Source organism: Alligator sinensis, unplaced genomic scaffold, assembly GCF_000455745.1.
Source record: "Alligator sinensis unplaced genomic scaffold, ASM45574v1 scaffold88_1, whole genome shotgun sequence".
Lineage (NCBI taxonomy): Eukaryota > Metazoa > Chordata > Crocodylia > Alligatoridae > Alligator > Alligator sinensis.
Window position 1 is genome coordinate 259,614 of NW_005842347.1, and position 14,483 is coordinate 274,096.

Consider the following 14,483-nt stretch of genomic DNA (forward strand, 5'->3'; position numbering starts at 1 on the left):
GGTCTGGAACGGGCTCCCAAGGGAGGTGGTGCTCTCCCCTACCCTGGGGGTCTTCAAGAGGAGGTTAGATGAGTATGTAGCTGGGGTCATCTAGACCCAGCAGTCTTTCCTGCTTATGCAGGGGGTCGGACTCGATGATCTATTGAGGTCCCTTCCGACCCTAACATCTATGAATCTTCCTGCTGCCCTTGAGGTCTCTGGGATTTGTAGTCCAGAATTACAACAGCAGTCTCTACAGGGTTGCTCATCACCTCCTCTTCATGCTTCCAGGTGCCTCTGGGATTTGTAATTCACAGTCGCAGCCAGCACTATGTTTTTAGCAGTGCAGGGAAGCTCTGTACTCTGGGGAAGGGAAGTTTAACCCACCTCCCTGACCCCAGCCAAGGTTTGCCTGGGGAGGGCAGTCCCTGCCTCCCCCCTTCCCCCAACAGACCTTTCTAGACACCCCAGCCCAGCCCAGGGCTGCCAAGCATGCTGGGATGCTGGAGGACTGTGATTTAATTTGGACCAGGAAGGGGTTTGGAACAGAAGTTTCATAAACTGGTTTGATCCAAATCAGTTAAGTCTGATAGTACATTCGACCAGTTTTACCTTAAACCAGTTTCACATATTTTGAAACTGGGTTATGTGCACTGAAGTTATGTTCTGTTACAGGTTTAAACCAGTTTCTGATCACTTAAGCCAGTTTATGTGTAACTTCTGTCCCTAACCATTGACATTAATGGGACTACTAAAATGAGTCAATTTAAGCAGGTGAATGAATGTTTGCTCGGCTGGGGCCCAGATTTTCTGTCTGCAACAATCAAATGAGCATCATAAATTGAAATTGGATTTTTGGCTTACATGTTGTCATCGTTTTCATCATCAGCATTGGAGATTTTTTAAATTGATAGTTAACAAATATATTGGAAGTGTGTGAGCCAGAATAAAATCTTCCCTGCTTTCACACTTGCGAGTTGCCTTGTGATTGAGTTCATTGCGAACAAGATCAGGACTGGACTGAGTAAGACAATGCCACTTTTCAGTCACTTCTTCGAACATATTTACAGTTTAAGGATGAAATCAAAGGAGATTAGCCATTGTCTTTGATAGATACAGCATTTCATTAAAATCTTATGTACTCCCTGGCAATGATTATTCAAATAGAATGAACAATTTGGGCACAAAAACGGAGATGTCTCCTCAACAAAGATTTAATAGAAAAGAGCTGTCATGAGTTCCCAGAACACTAACATTTTTCTGCTTTTACAAAATATTCTAGAAAGCCACTTAGTATTATATTTGGAGTATTATCATACTTGATTAAACTTTAATGGCACCTGTCAAATGATCACAGTCCATTTTGTGATTAATTATACTTGCTCTTCTTATAGCTTGCTTGTTTACTTACTAATTCAATAAGGGTATCTCAGCTATTAATATGAATTACTAAATAATGATTTTAGTTTGAATAACATATTTGGAAGTATTTTTTGGGTGTTTCCTAATATGAAACAGGGAATTTTGTATTGCAGGATGAAAGTTCCATAGAAAGTGATGAATTTGATATGAGTGACTCAACCAGGATGTCAGCTGTGAACTCAGACCTTAGTTCTAATCTTGAAGAGAGAATGCAAAGTCCTCAGAATCTTCAGGGCCAGCAGGATGGTAAGTCTTTTTATTAAATAAAGAAGATACTGTCCTTTTTCTATGTTATGCCCTCATTTAGCATCTTCTATACACTTTCATTGGGAATGCATTTCCTCAGATAACTTGAGATGAGTGCACTGTGCTGCAAAATAAGGATGATTGTGCTGTTTTTTTGGTAGACTAACTATTGCTTAGATTGCTTAGATGACTTAAATAATTGCATTTTGGGTATTTTTATATTAAATATACAGTTGGCCTGCAAATGGGCATAAGTGAAAGTAAAATTCCCCTTTTTCCTTGTGCGACTTACTAAGAATTTGAATCTTGACACATTGGCTCTCAGCAGCAATGCACTTCTCCCCAGCAGCAAGGAGAAAAGAGAAAGGAAGCTGCTTCTCTGAAATTACCTGGGGATGGCAAAGCCTGCTATTTCCTGCAGGTATATCCTAGCCCATAGTTAAGGTAGCTCATATCTTTTTATGGTTTATTCTTATCACAGGTTATACCTGTATCATAATGCAGTCTGTTCTTGGGCTGCACAAGAAGATTGCAAAAAAATTCACTGTAAAACACTTTCTTCATTATACAGGACATCTAAATAAATGGAAGAATTAGAATTAATGGGCTCCTATTAGACTTGAGGGGAGCCTGCTCCGACGTGCTGGAAATCCAGCGATTAATCGAATCTGCTGGAGAACGGAAATTGACACACTCCGGCACTCTTCCGCATCATGTGTATCATCCTTGTGCTGAAAAAATGGCAGCAGGGCACTTTGAAATGAAACACATTTGATGAACTTTAGTTCAAAGCCCTCCGCCTTCATTTTTTCACTGCAGCGATGCTGATACATGTGATGCACAGACATTTTAAATGAATACGGTTCTCTAATTAAAGTATTGTTCCGGTGCTGCGTCCCAAAGCACGTATAAAAATGCCAAATGTGAGCAAGACAAAGAGCAAATGCAGGTGCAGTACATCTTTAGTTTTCCTCATGTGTATTGTAGATACCGGTATATACAATTTCCTTGGGGAAAGGGTTCATAGTTCAAGGCTGTCACTCAAAGCAGTGATGTCAAATATATGGCCAGATCTGGTTCACTTGGTTCTTGTATTTGGCCCTCCAGAAATAGCTAGTCCAGAAACCAAAAATGTATGTATTCATTTATTTTTTTTAAATCTAAGTTTCTTGTCTTTAGGATTGCAAAGAAAATGTTGCATATGTGAACTTCAGGTATGGACAAATGAAATATTTACTGTGGGCTAAAGTGGGTAGCGATTTATTTCACAGTACCTGGTCCATGGCAAAGCCTCCTGTGTGTACACCCCATGGGAAGTAAAAGCTAAGCCATGCTAGTGGAATCATATTTCACATGATTTAGCTTCTACTATCCATGGGGTAAGGGCTTACACACAGGCAGTTACTACAGGCTAGCTACTGAATGATAAATCCCTACCCCTTTTAGTCAACACAAAATTGTTCATAGGTACCTACCCTTTGGAAGATGTCACTACTTTTAATTATACTGGCAAACAGCTTCAAACTGTAGCTTAGAAGTGTGAAATCCCTGGTTAATTGTTACTCTAATAGAAGGCAAGGAGTTTAGTGGCTTTATAGTCTAACTTGTTTAGGGAATATGCAGATGTTACACTTAGATCAGGCAAAAAATGGCTAGCCATATCTAACTTAGTTCACCTAAGGAGGTCCACTACATAGATCAGGCTCACCCAGGCCTGATCTAATGAAATGTATGTAGCCATGAGGAGCACAGCAACTTGCCCCAGCCCCAGGACTATGCTTTTCTTACCTCCCACCCTGACCAGGCTATTTTTAGACCTCCAATCATCCCAACCCCCAAACATGCAATTCCTCTGGCCTGGACCTACCAAACTCCTCCCTTGGATGTGCTAGCCCCTTCCAATCCTTCCCCCCCCCCCCCCCCCCCCCCCCACACCACCACGACATAGATCGCATTCCCAACATGGTTCCCAGCACCAATGAATGTGTATAAGTGAGGACCCTCTATGATCATGTGGCTTTAAGCAATCCTCGTGATCATAGATTGGGTCTTGTGAACATGTGCACGTGCCCTCAGAGAGGCATGAGCTTTCATAAGCTACAGCATTCTTTATCAGATGCTATGGCAAAGTAAGTCTCTAAGATGCCTCTATGACAGAGGCAGGCAATTATTTTGGGCGGAGGGCCACTTACTGAGTTTTGGCAAGCCATCAAGAGCCACATGACAGGCAGCCAGGGGCAGATAAATATTAATTTTCTAAATTTTTTAGGGGCCCCACAGGCTGGAAAGAATGGCCTGACAGGCCACAGGTGGCCCGTGGGCCACATTTTGCCCACCCCCGTTCTATGACCTAGTAGTGTAACTAAAGTGTGGAAACCAAGGCAGCAGCCCCAGGTGCCGACTTGAAGAGAAGCATTAAAATAACAGCTGCCACCTGTGCTTGTGGTACCAGCAGCCGGAAGTCATTGCTGGTGCCCTAGATGATCAGCTGCTGTGTTATGCCTCTGCCCCACCTTCAGTTTGTTAATCTAATTGGACTAGAAGCTAGTGTCAATGTTAGCTGTTAAATCACTAATCATTTTACTAAATGGAATGGGGGTAAATTATGGTAATGAAGCACAGTGGCTAGGAGGTCCTGTAAGACTGGAAATTCATAGGAAAGAACAGGAGTGATGAACCAAGATAAGGCAGAAAGAGAAAAACTAAAAAGGGAGGATAGTGAAGGAAGAGGAACATAAAAGTAGAAGGGGAGGTACAAAGTTGAAATCTAATCATTAAAAATGGTTCAACATATAACAAACTTCTGCCTTGATATCAGTGCGAGTCTGTTGTTGACATGAGTGGAAATTTTGTTTTGAATTGGGGGGAGTTTGGACTGAGTTTTATATCTTGATGCAATAACCAGTATAAAAAATGGAATTCAACCCTCATTATAGAAAGAATCTGAAACCACTGTCTTAAAGTGTCATTCAGCTTTGAAAATAGAGTTCACATGAGGATTATGCACCACAGATGTGAAGTCTATCATGTGACATGAATGGTGCATAGGCCAGGTGCCAGGCTTTTGCCAGGGTGCCCCAACTGCAATTTGACACTCCCTTTAAAAGGGACTGTAAAAACACTTAGTGGAACTTCATGCTTATTATTCTGTCAGAATTTGCAGACCAAATATGCCCAATAATCAAGTAAAAGAGGCTTCTTTCTATGTGTCTACTCTAAAAAAGCAATGCAAATATAAACATTAAGCTAGGTTCTTTCCATCTCACATCACCAATAACTGGATTATGAGAGTTTCAGGAAAGGACCATATCCTCCTCTGTGTTTTATGTGGCATCTAGTGTAATGGGGCCCAGTAAAGATTGGTGCCTTTGAACACTATGATGGTGCCAATAAACAAATGATGACAATAGTTGTTTAGGCCAAATTCCATCCCCAGTTACATCTTTATTTCATTGTTTTCAGATTATTCCCATGGAGTTGTGTAACTGTGAGTGTGTGGCTGGGACATACGCAGCCAGGCCTGTGGATAGACCCTGAGGGCAACTAGCAGGTCAGCAGGGCAGGAGCATGGGTTCCTGGAGCATTGGGTCATGGTCTGAGTAGTTGGATTAGAGAGCATGGGACCAAGTTCCAGGGAAAAGCTGGGATAAGGGTCAAGGCAACCAAGGCAAGTCAGGATGTCAGGGAAACCAGAGAAAGCAGAACCAGCACCATGTTTCAGGGTAGATCCATGATCATGGTCACGAAAAGTCAAACCCAGGTCAGAAATCAGAAAAGCTAGGGAGAGCTATGAATGCAAGGCTTGCCAGAACAGACTGAGGCTGATTTAAGGCTTGCATGGAGGCTGAGGCTGCAGGTGTTTAAAAGGGGTGAGCAGTGCTTTCAGTAACCGATCTGGTTGCAGAGAACTGGGTCAGTTGCATTAGTCGGGGGTCAGCGGCAGATGTGATAACTTTAAATGCTTGGCCCAACCAGGCCTGCTTGATCAGTGTTCCTGAGAGTTTCCGCCCCTTCCCACCCCACCCTCCCAGATGGCCTCTTCTAGGCAGCCTGGGACCAGGCTTTTCTGGGTATTTTCAGTGGAAATCTTATACTAGTTTAGGGGTGTGAACATGGTCATCTGGTTCCCAAGATCATTCTTCCAGGCCATAGCCCTCCCAGTTGATGAATTAATGGAGCTTGCCTCAGACGTCTCTGGAGCCTAAAACCTGCCTTACAATATATTCCTTGTGACCTTCCACTATCATGGGTGTGGGGGGAGCAGGTTCAGGCAGTCAGAAAAGGGTTTTTTATGCAAGGTTTGAGTGGGGATATGTGGAAAATGAGGTGTACTTTTAGTGGTTTTGGCAGCTAGAGCTTGAATACAACACAGCTTATTAGTTCCACAACCTTGAAGGGGCCCAGATATTGGTGATCCAGTTTGGCAGGTGGTCTTGGGATCTTGATAGTCTTTGAAGAGAGCCAGACCTTGTTACCAAGTGAAATGGTGCGGCCAAAATATTGCTGTCATTATTTTTATATGTGGTTGGCTGTGTCGAGATGAACCTTTAATTTTTTGCTAAACATCTTGGAGATTCAATACATGGTCATTCGCTGTGAGGACCTATGGGAAGGTAGACAATGCTAGGTAGAAATGAGGATGGAGTCCATAGTTGGAGAAAAAGTGGGTCTGGCGTGTAGAAGTATGGGCAGCATTTTTGTATGTGAATTTTGCCAGGGGGAACAAGATCATCCAATTATCCTGATGAAAATTTAAAAGCATCTGAGATCTTGCTCAAGGGTCTGGTTTATGCACTCCGTATGACCGTTAGTCTGAGGGTGATACATAGATGAATGAAGAGGTTCCATGCCCAGAGCCTTACAGAACTCATGCCAGAAGTATGAAATAAATTGGGGACCATGGCCAGAGAGTACCTGAGATGGACAGCTATGTAGGCAAAATATATGTCTCAGAAATAGGTGGGTCATTTAATTGGCAGTGGGGACAGCCTGGGCAAAGATAAAATGGGTCATCTTAGTTAATGTATCCACCATGACCATGATTATGGGTGATGGGTCTAGAGCAGAGAGTTCATTCTTATGGGATAGAGTGAGTGTCTGCCTTCTGGTTCTTGGCTCCTGGGCAATATGTGATTATGGAATTAAAACAGGAAAAGGAGAGTGAACAGTGGACCTGTCAAAAATTCAGTTTCTGGTTTGTGTGGAAATATTCCAAGTTCTTATGGTCCATTATTACCTGGATGGGGTGGCAATCTGCCTTCAGAAGGTGCTGCCACTCCTCGAAGGCTGTGTTTGGAGTCTAGACCCTGCTTCATGATATATGCCTTGTGACCTTCCACTATTATGGGTGGGGGGAACAGGTTCCCAATCCCAAATGTCAGTGTGAGGAGTTTCCAGTATTTCAGATCGAGGAGTTCCCATGTTGATGCAAGGAGTTCCCAATCTGAAATGTAATTCCTTTTGAAGGGAGTCAGGGACCAGCAATAAAAGTGGATGGGTGCAATTTGTTTGGGGTGTCTGAAGCTTAAGATAGAACAGCCCCTATGGTGCAGCTCAAACAGTCAGCTTCCACTATAAATAGGATGACCATAGATCCTGGTTTAGCCAGGATAGTTCTGGATTTTGGAGGCTGGTGAGAATTAAATTGAGCATCCTGGAAATGAAGGGGCATGGGGTGTAGTCTGCTGGGATGGTGGACAGCACAGCACACCAACCAGGAAGGCAGGCACCGCTGCCCATCCACTCACTTGCCCAGCACGCCATGTCACCCTGCCCCTGCCTCTGCCTGCAACAGCACCACTGACTTGGGAGAGTAGAGAGGGAAAGGGGCACTGTCCTGGATGCCCCAGATTTCCTTATGGCCAGATTAATTATAAATGGTTTCAGGGAGTCCAGGTGCATAGGAAGGGCACAGGGTGAAAGTCCTTTTCAGTATCTCAAAGGCCATTCAGACTTCTGGAAACCATTTGAATGGTACCCCTTTCTTAAGAAGGGTAGTCAGCAGGGCTGCTACGTGCGACAACTCTCTCATTAAACATCTACAAAAGTTAGCAAAGCCCAAGAACCATTGAATCCCTTTAATGTCATATGGTGCAGCTCATTCGGTGATGTCAGTTACCTTGTGGGCCATTACTAGGCCCTTGGTGAAAATAATATAACCTAAGAATTCAATTGAGGTCTGATCAAACTTGCATTTCTCTAGGTTAAAATATAGGTGGTTCTCTTGGAGCTGGAGTAGGACCTGACACACATGTTCTAAATACTGGGCAGGATCATTAGGAAAAACTAAAATATCGTCTAGGTAAATTGTAACAAATTGTTCCAACATATCTTGATATATACCATTAGCAAAGTGTTGGAATGTAACAGGGGCATTGCAGAGTCCAAAGGGCATAGCCAAGTATTCAGAATGCCTATAGTGGGACCAAAATGCAGTTTTCTACTTGTCCCCTTCCTGTATACAGTAGGCCTCTCAAAGATCCAATCTTGAAAAAAATCTAGGCTTGATGGAACCTCTCAAATGATTCATTCATTACTGGCAGCAGGTAATGATTATGAATCTTAATCCTGTTTTAGGCCCTGTACTCAACACGGGGATGGAGAAAACTGTCTTTCTTGGCCACAAAGAATATCAGGGCCCCAGCAGGAGATGTAAAAGGCCTGATGAACCCATTACAGAGGTTCTCCCTAATATATACTTCTTGAGCACTTTGAGCTCTGGCTCAGAATAAATAAATGTGTCTGAACGGAATCTGTGCCCCTGGCACAGGATCAAATGGCAATCATAAGGGCAGTGTGGGGGAAGTTGGTCCACTCCTTTCTTGTTGAATACATCAGCCAAGTCCTGGTATTTGGCAGGGAGAGATGGGGGAGGGTCTGGAGCATATGTCCTGTCTCTGAAGGCCAGCCTTGAATCTTATATGGTTGTTGTAAGCCACGTGATATCTTTGACTCTGCTACCAGCCTTGGGTAATGGCCAGAGAAATCTACTCTAAAGCAGAGTACAAGCAGTAAGATGAGTTGAAACAGAGTTCCTTTAACCCACACATGATGTCCCAGGTTATGGAGGAATAATTAGGGGGTTCCCAGTATAACCGAAAAGTGAGGGGAACGGATAAGATCAAAATAAAGAGACTCTGGGTGATCACTGATTGAGACTTCTAGTGGGACCATTTTACTGGTGTCAAGACCCAAAGAGGGAGGGAATCCATTCATGGCTTCTGCTATCTTGGGGTTCTATTTTGGCTGAACTGGTAGAGTCGAGTTGTTCTGCAAGGGTCGAGTCCATGAAATTACCCCAAACTCCTGTGTCAAAGAGGGCTGGAGCAGAGGGGTGCTGTAGGTGAAGGGCAACTAGCAAAGGTGAGTCTTGGGGCTTGGTGGCTCTCAAGAGTTTACTGCGAACTGGAGGCATTGGCTGAATGATCCGTGGCAGGCCCAGACAATGCCCCTTAACCAAGGCTGGATCAGGTAGTTTCTCAAAGAGGAGACGGCCATTTCTTTCCTCAGGCAGATCTGGGCAAAATGCCCAGACTCCCCACAGTACTGGCAGAGGCCCTAGGCGCAACAACAAGCCTTCTCCTCCAAGGGGGAGCCTTTTCCTAGCTGCATCTATCTGCATGGCCTCCATTGGGGGTAGTATCAGAGCTTCCAAGGGCCTAGCCAACCCCGAGAGTTGAAGTCTAGTCCTCCTATTGTTGCTTGGACAGATAGGCATCAGTACAGATACTAAAATCAACAAGTCTGTCCAAAGTAGCTGGGAGTTCCACCTGAACCAACTCGCTTTTAATGCAGCCCTGAAGCCCCAGACAGAAGTGGAAATGTTTAGCCACCTTGTTCCACTACATGTCAGAGGACTCTGCAATATGGACCCAATATAGGTAACCAAAGATTTTCACTATGGCCTGGATAAAATCTTCAAGGTTGTCAAGGAGAGGGCTTGCTGATTCCAAAAGTAGGGAAGCCCAGGCCAGGGCATCACCAGTCAACAAACTGATAAGTCCTACCTTGGCTGTATCTGAAGGATAGGTTCTAGGACAGAGACTAAATGTCAGGCAACACTGATTAATTAACTCCCAGAAACAGCAAGAGTCTCCATCAGATTTGTCAGACAGTGGGACCTGTGGTTCAGGGTATGCTGAGTGCGTTGGCTCCCCCAGTTGGCAGGAAGTGGGGTACATTGGGTGTGCAGGGCTGTAATCTGGGCCTGCAGCCCCTGTAAGGCAGCCATCAGCTTGCCTGAGGCTGCAGGTGTGTTTAAAAAGGGAGAGTAGTGCTGTCAGCAGCCAATCTAGTTGCAGAGAACTTGAATCAGTCACATAACCAGGGACCAGGGGCAGGTGTGGTAACTTCCCTGCTTGGCCCAGCACACAGTATGACCTAGTCAGCTTAACTGAAACATGGTGGGATTCTACTCACGACTGGGCGGCAGGCTTTGAGGGGTACAGGTTGTATAGATGAGACAGAGAAAAGGCGGAGGTGTAACTCTCTATGTTAAGGAGCAGTACACATCTTCCGTCATCAAGGCAGGAGTGGAGGAGGGGAATACTGAGACATTGTGGGTCAGGATCCAGGGGGGTCCAAGGGAAAAGGACTTGGTAGTGGGGGTCTACTACAGACCTTCTCACCAGGATGATGAGCTAGAAGAGATATTCTCCAAGCAGCTGTCAGATGCCTTACAGGCGAGGGGGACAGTGGTCATGTGGGACCTAAATTACCCGGACATCAGCTGGGAGGAACAGGCAGCCAAAACAAGCCACTCAGGGAGGCAGCAAAAAAAAGCCACTCAGGGAGGTTCTTACATTGTGTGCAGGACCTCCACCTAACCCAGATGGTGTCCAGTCCCACCGGGGTAGTGCCTTGCTAGACCTGGTCTTAGCAACAGGGGATGATCTCGTGGGGGTCCTGCGGGTACACAGTAACCTGGGTGATAGTGACCACCACTTGGTAGAGTTCAGTATCCAGCGAAGGGTGAGAAAAATATCCAGTGATGCTAAAGTTTTAGACTTCAGAAGGGCCAACTTTAGTAAACTTAGAAACCTAGTTAGTGAAGTGGTGGAAATCCAGAGCATCGAGCTAGTGGGGGTCCAAGAGGGTTGGAAGTTTCTCAAGGGAGTGATCCTTGGGGCACAAAAGGAGTCTATCCCCTTACACAGGAAAGGGGCTAAGGGGACAAAAAAAAAGCCCCCTTGGCTGAACAGGGAGCTTCAAGAAAGACTGGAGGCAGCAAAGAAAGAGATGTATAAGCAGTGGAAGCAGGGGGCAGCCACCAAGGAGGCATACACCACCCTGGTGCACTATTGCAGGGAGTCAGGCAGGCCAAGGCAGGACTGGAACTTAGGCTGACTACAACAATTAAGGACAATAAAAAGTCTTTCTACAGATACATAGCGAGCAAAAAGAAGGCGCAGAGTAGGATAGGGCCCCTGCAGGACAAATCAAGTCAGTTGGTGGTTGACTCAGAGAAAAAGGTAGAGCTCTTCAATGAGTTCTTCGCTTCAGTATTCCTTAATACTGACCAAGACAATCCCCCCACCTTGAGCATAGACAGATGTCCAACAGGCACCAGACTGCCAAAGGTTAGTGCTGACTTAGTTAAAGAGCACTTGGAAGGGCTGGATGGGTACAAGTCAGCCAGCCTGGATGACCTCCATCCATGGGTGCTAAAAAAATTGGCCAGTGTCATTGCTGATCCACTGGCACGGCTGTTTGAGCTCTCATGGTGCTCCGGACAGGTCCCTGGGGACTGGAAAAAGGCCAACGTGGTGCCCATTTCTAAGACGGGGAGAAGGGGGGAGCCGGGTAACTTTAGGCCAGTCAGTCTTACCTCTATTCCTGGGAAAATACTAGAAAAAATCATCAAAGAGCGTATTTGTTAAGGCCCAGCAGGGGAAATGATGCTGAAAGGAAGCCAGCACGGGTTCATCACAGGTAGATCCTGCCTGACAAACCTTATAGCCTTTTATGACCAGGTTACACACTGCTTCGACACAGGAGCTGAGACCGATGTTTATCTACCTGGATTTTAGGAAGGCCATCGACATAGTTTCGCATCCTATTCTCATAGGGGAGCTAACGGGCTGTGGAGTGGACGCCTATACAGTCGGGTGGGTGGCTAACTGGCTTAGGGACCGCACCCAGAGAGGGGGTTGATGGTCATTCTTGGCCTGGAAGGAGGTAGGCTGTGGGGTCCCTCAGGGTTCAGTCCTTGGGTCGGTGTTATTTAATATCTTGATCAGCGATTTGGATGAGGGTGTTGTGAGCACCCTCTCCAAGTCCGCGGATGATACCAAATTATAGGGCAAAGTTAATACACCAGAGGGCAGGGAGCAGGTACAGGCCGACCTGGATAGGTTAGATCAATGGGCGGAACGTAATAGGATGCAGTTCAACAAAGATAAATATAAGTTACTCCACCTAGGAAGGAGAAATCTCCAGCACACCTACAGGTTGGGGGATGTCCTCCTCAGCAGCTCAGAGGCTGAGAGAGATCTTGGAGTCATAGTTGACTCCAAGATGAACATGAGTCAGCAGTGTAGTGAGGCCATCAACAAAGCCAATCGCACCTTGTCGTGTATTAGCAGATGCATGACCAACAGATCAAGAGAGGTGATGCTCCCCCTCTATGTGGCATTAGTCAGGCCGCAGTTGGAGTGCTGTGTCCGGTTTTGGGCACCGTACTTCAAGAGGGACATGGAGGATCTGGAGAGGGTTCAGAGGAGGGCCACTCACATAATTAGTGGTCTCCATGAAAGACCCTACAAGGAGAGGTTGAGACATCTGCATCTCTTCAGCCTATACAAAAGACGGCTGAGGGGTGACCTTGTGGCCGCCTATAAATTTATCAGGGGAGGACAGCAGGGAATTGGGGATGCGCTGTTTACTAGAGCTCCCCAGGGAGTAACTAGGAATAATGGGTGCCAACTAGTGGAGAGCAGATTTAGGTTAGACATTAGGAAGAATTTTTTTACAATAAGGGTGGCCAGGGTCTGGAATGGACTTCCAAGAGAGGTAGTGCTATCACCTAACTTGGATGTCTTCAAGAGAAGGCTTGACAATCACCTGGCTGGGGTCGTCTGACCTCAGTCCTCTTTCCTCCCAGGGGCAGGGGGTCGGACACAATGATCCATTGGGTCCCTTCTGACTCTATAATCTATGAAATCACAGTCCCTGACAGTAAACCTTATTTTTGCTGGGTTTGCTTTGATGTAAATAAATGAGCGGTACTTTTGATGATGCACAAGGAAGAATAGCTCTCAGCGTCCTTTTTCTTAGCATTGCTGGATCTCCAGAATCAACAACTTCAGACACTGCCCTTAAGGTTTTTTTTTCAAGTTTGTCGATATAATCCTGTGAAAACGGTCTGTTGTACTCCTGATGTGTGGTCAGTTTCTGCTTGTCTCTGCCCCCAGTGTATGAAGATCACAGCATATGCAAAGAACAATCGCAGGCACAGTTTGGTGGTGAAAACTCAGCAGGATTATTTACAATAACAAGGGTGTCAAACCTATACTCTGCAGAGCTGCTCCATCTGTCCTGCCAGGTTACTGGCGGGCCAGGGAATTCAGGGTGCAGCAAGAGTGGGGTGGAGCCTGCTGCAAAATCCAGGGCCTTGTTGGACATGGCCTTTGGTGGCAAGGGAGCAAGCATGAGCTGTGCCAACACAGCCATGCTCACCCTGCAGCTGATTGCCCTGCCACATGCACCTCCTCCACCTTTCACTGTTGGCCATTATTCCAACTGCTGCTGCAGCCATTGCTGCTGTAGACCCTTCCACCACTGCTCCTATTGCTGCTGTTGCTTGCTCCATAGATGCAGCCTTTGAGGAGCCCCATAGTCTGGATCCAGCCTGGGGTACAGGGTGAGTTTGACACCACTGGACTACAAGACAGTACTGAGATCATTCCAACAGGGCATTTCTGTATTTGAACAACAATGGTATCCATATAAAAATACTTTTTCCAAACAAATACAAGATTCCAGGTTTCCTAGCTCTTTCTTTTATAGACTGCTCAAAGCAATACTAAGCATATCATATTTCTCTGGTATCTTGAACCTGTTATACATCCTGATCTGTGTTTTACCATTCTGTCCACATTACACGCTTTTCTGGCAGTACGACATATATTGTAACATTTTCATTATTTTTCTGTTCTGAAGCATGTAGTACCAGTCTTATCAGTTGTGATAAATTTGCACAACCTAAATGTGTATTCATATTCCAGGTTAAGCAGTTCATATATCAGTCTCAGCTCTAGTGAGGCCTAAGTTGGGCAATCCTTCAGCAAAGCCTGAGCAATGTACACATTAATTTAATACTTATACTAACCACTGCTCCAGTAAGGCTTACACTGTCCAGAAAGGAGACGTGTTTTTTATACATTCACTCATCAGTGTAGAACTACCCTTTAGTGATTGTAGTTTACTCTTGGGAATTTTTTGTTGTTTGTATAAAAGTAATTTCTAATATATAGGTGTATATTTTGTGTCATTTCATACATGTTTGCTTGAACATTTTTGGCTAAAGAATGATTGCAAATTAATATAGTGACCTCCCAGTAACGAACTGGTAGGTCACCTCTTCACTTTAAATAAAAAAGAACATTTTGTACAAATAAATAAGATATTGCAATTTTTCTCATTTTTTGTTTTTGAATCTGTATCAAAGAGGCTGCAGGTTTTGTACAAGAAATGTTATCATGCAGGCTCCCTTTATATCTCCTCTCTCTCCTTCTCTGAACTCCATCTTCACCTCCTCAACCTCCAGGTAACCTCTTGCTGTCATTCCCCTTCCTCCTTCAGCTTCTTGCTGAAGTGTTTGTTGTGAGTGGGAAAGA

The 14,483-nt window shown here is 45.0% G+C and overlaps 1 protein-coding gene across 2 annotated transcripts in view; it reads left to right on the forward strand.

Annotated features, from left to right (window-relative positions):
* NOL4 (nucleolar protein 4) overlaps positions 1-14,483 on the forward strand; it is a 285,684-nt gene that overhangs the window by 75,177 nt on the left and 196,024 nt on the right. For both annotated transcript variants that reach the window (XM_006028947.1, XM_025210409.1), the window contains one exon: positions 1,515-1,647. In XM_006028947.1, coding sequence (XP_006029009.1) covers positions 1,515-1,647 — 133 coding nt within the window. The remainder of the gene's footprint in view (positions 1-1,514; positions 1,648-14,483) is intronic.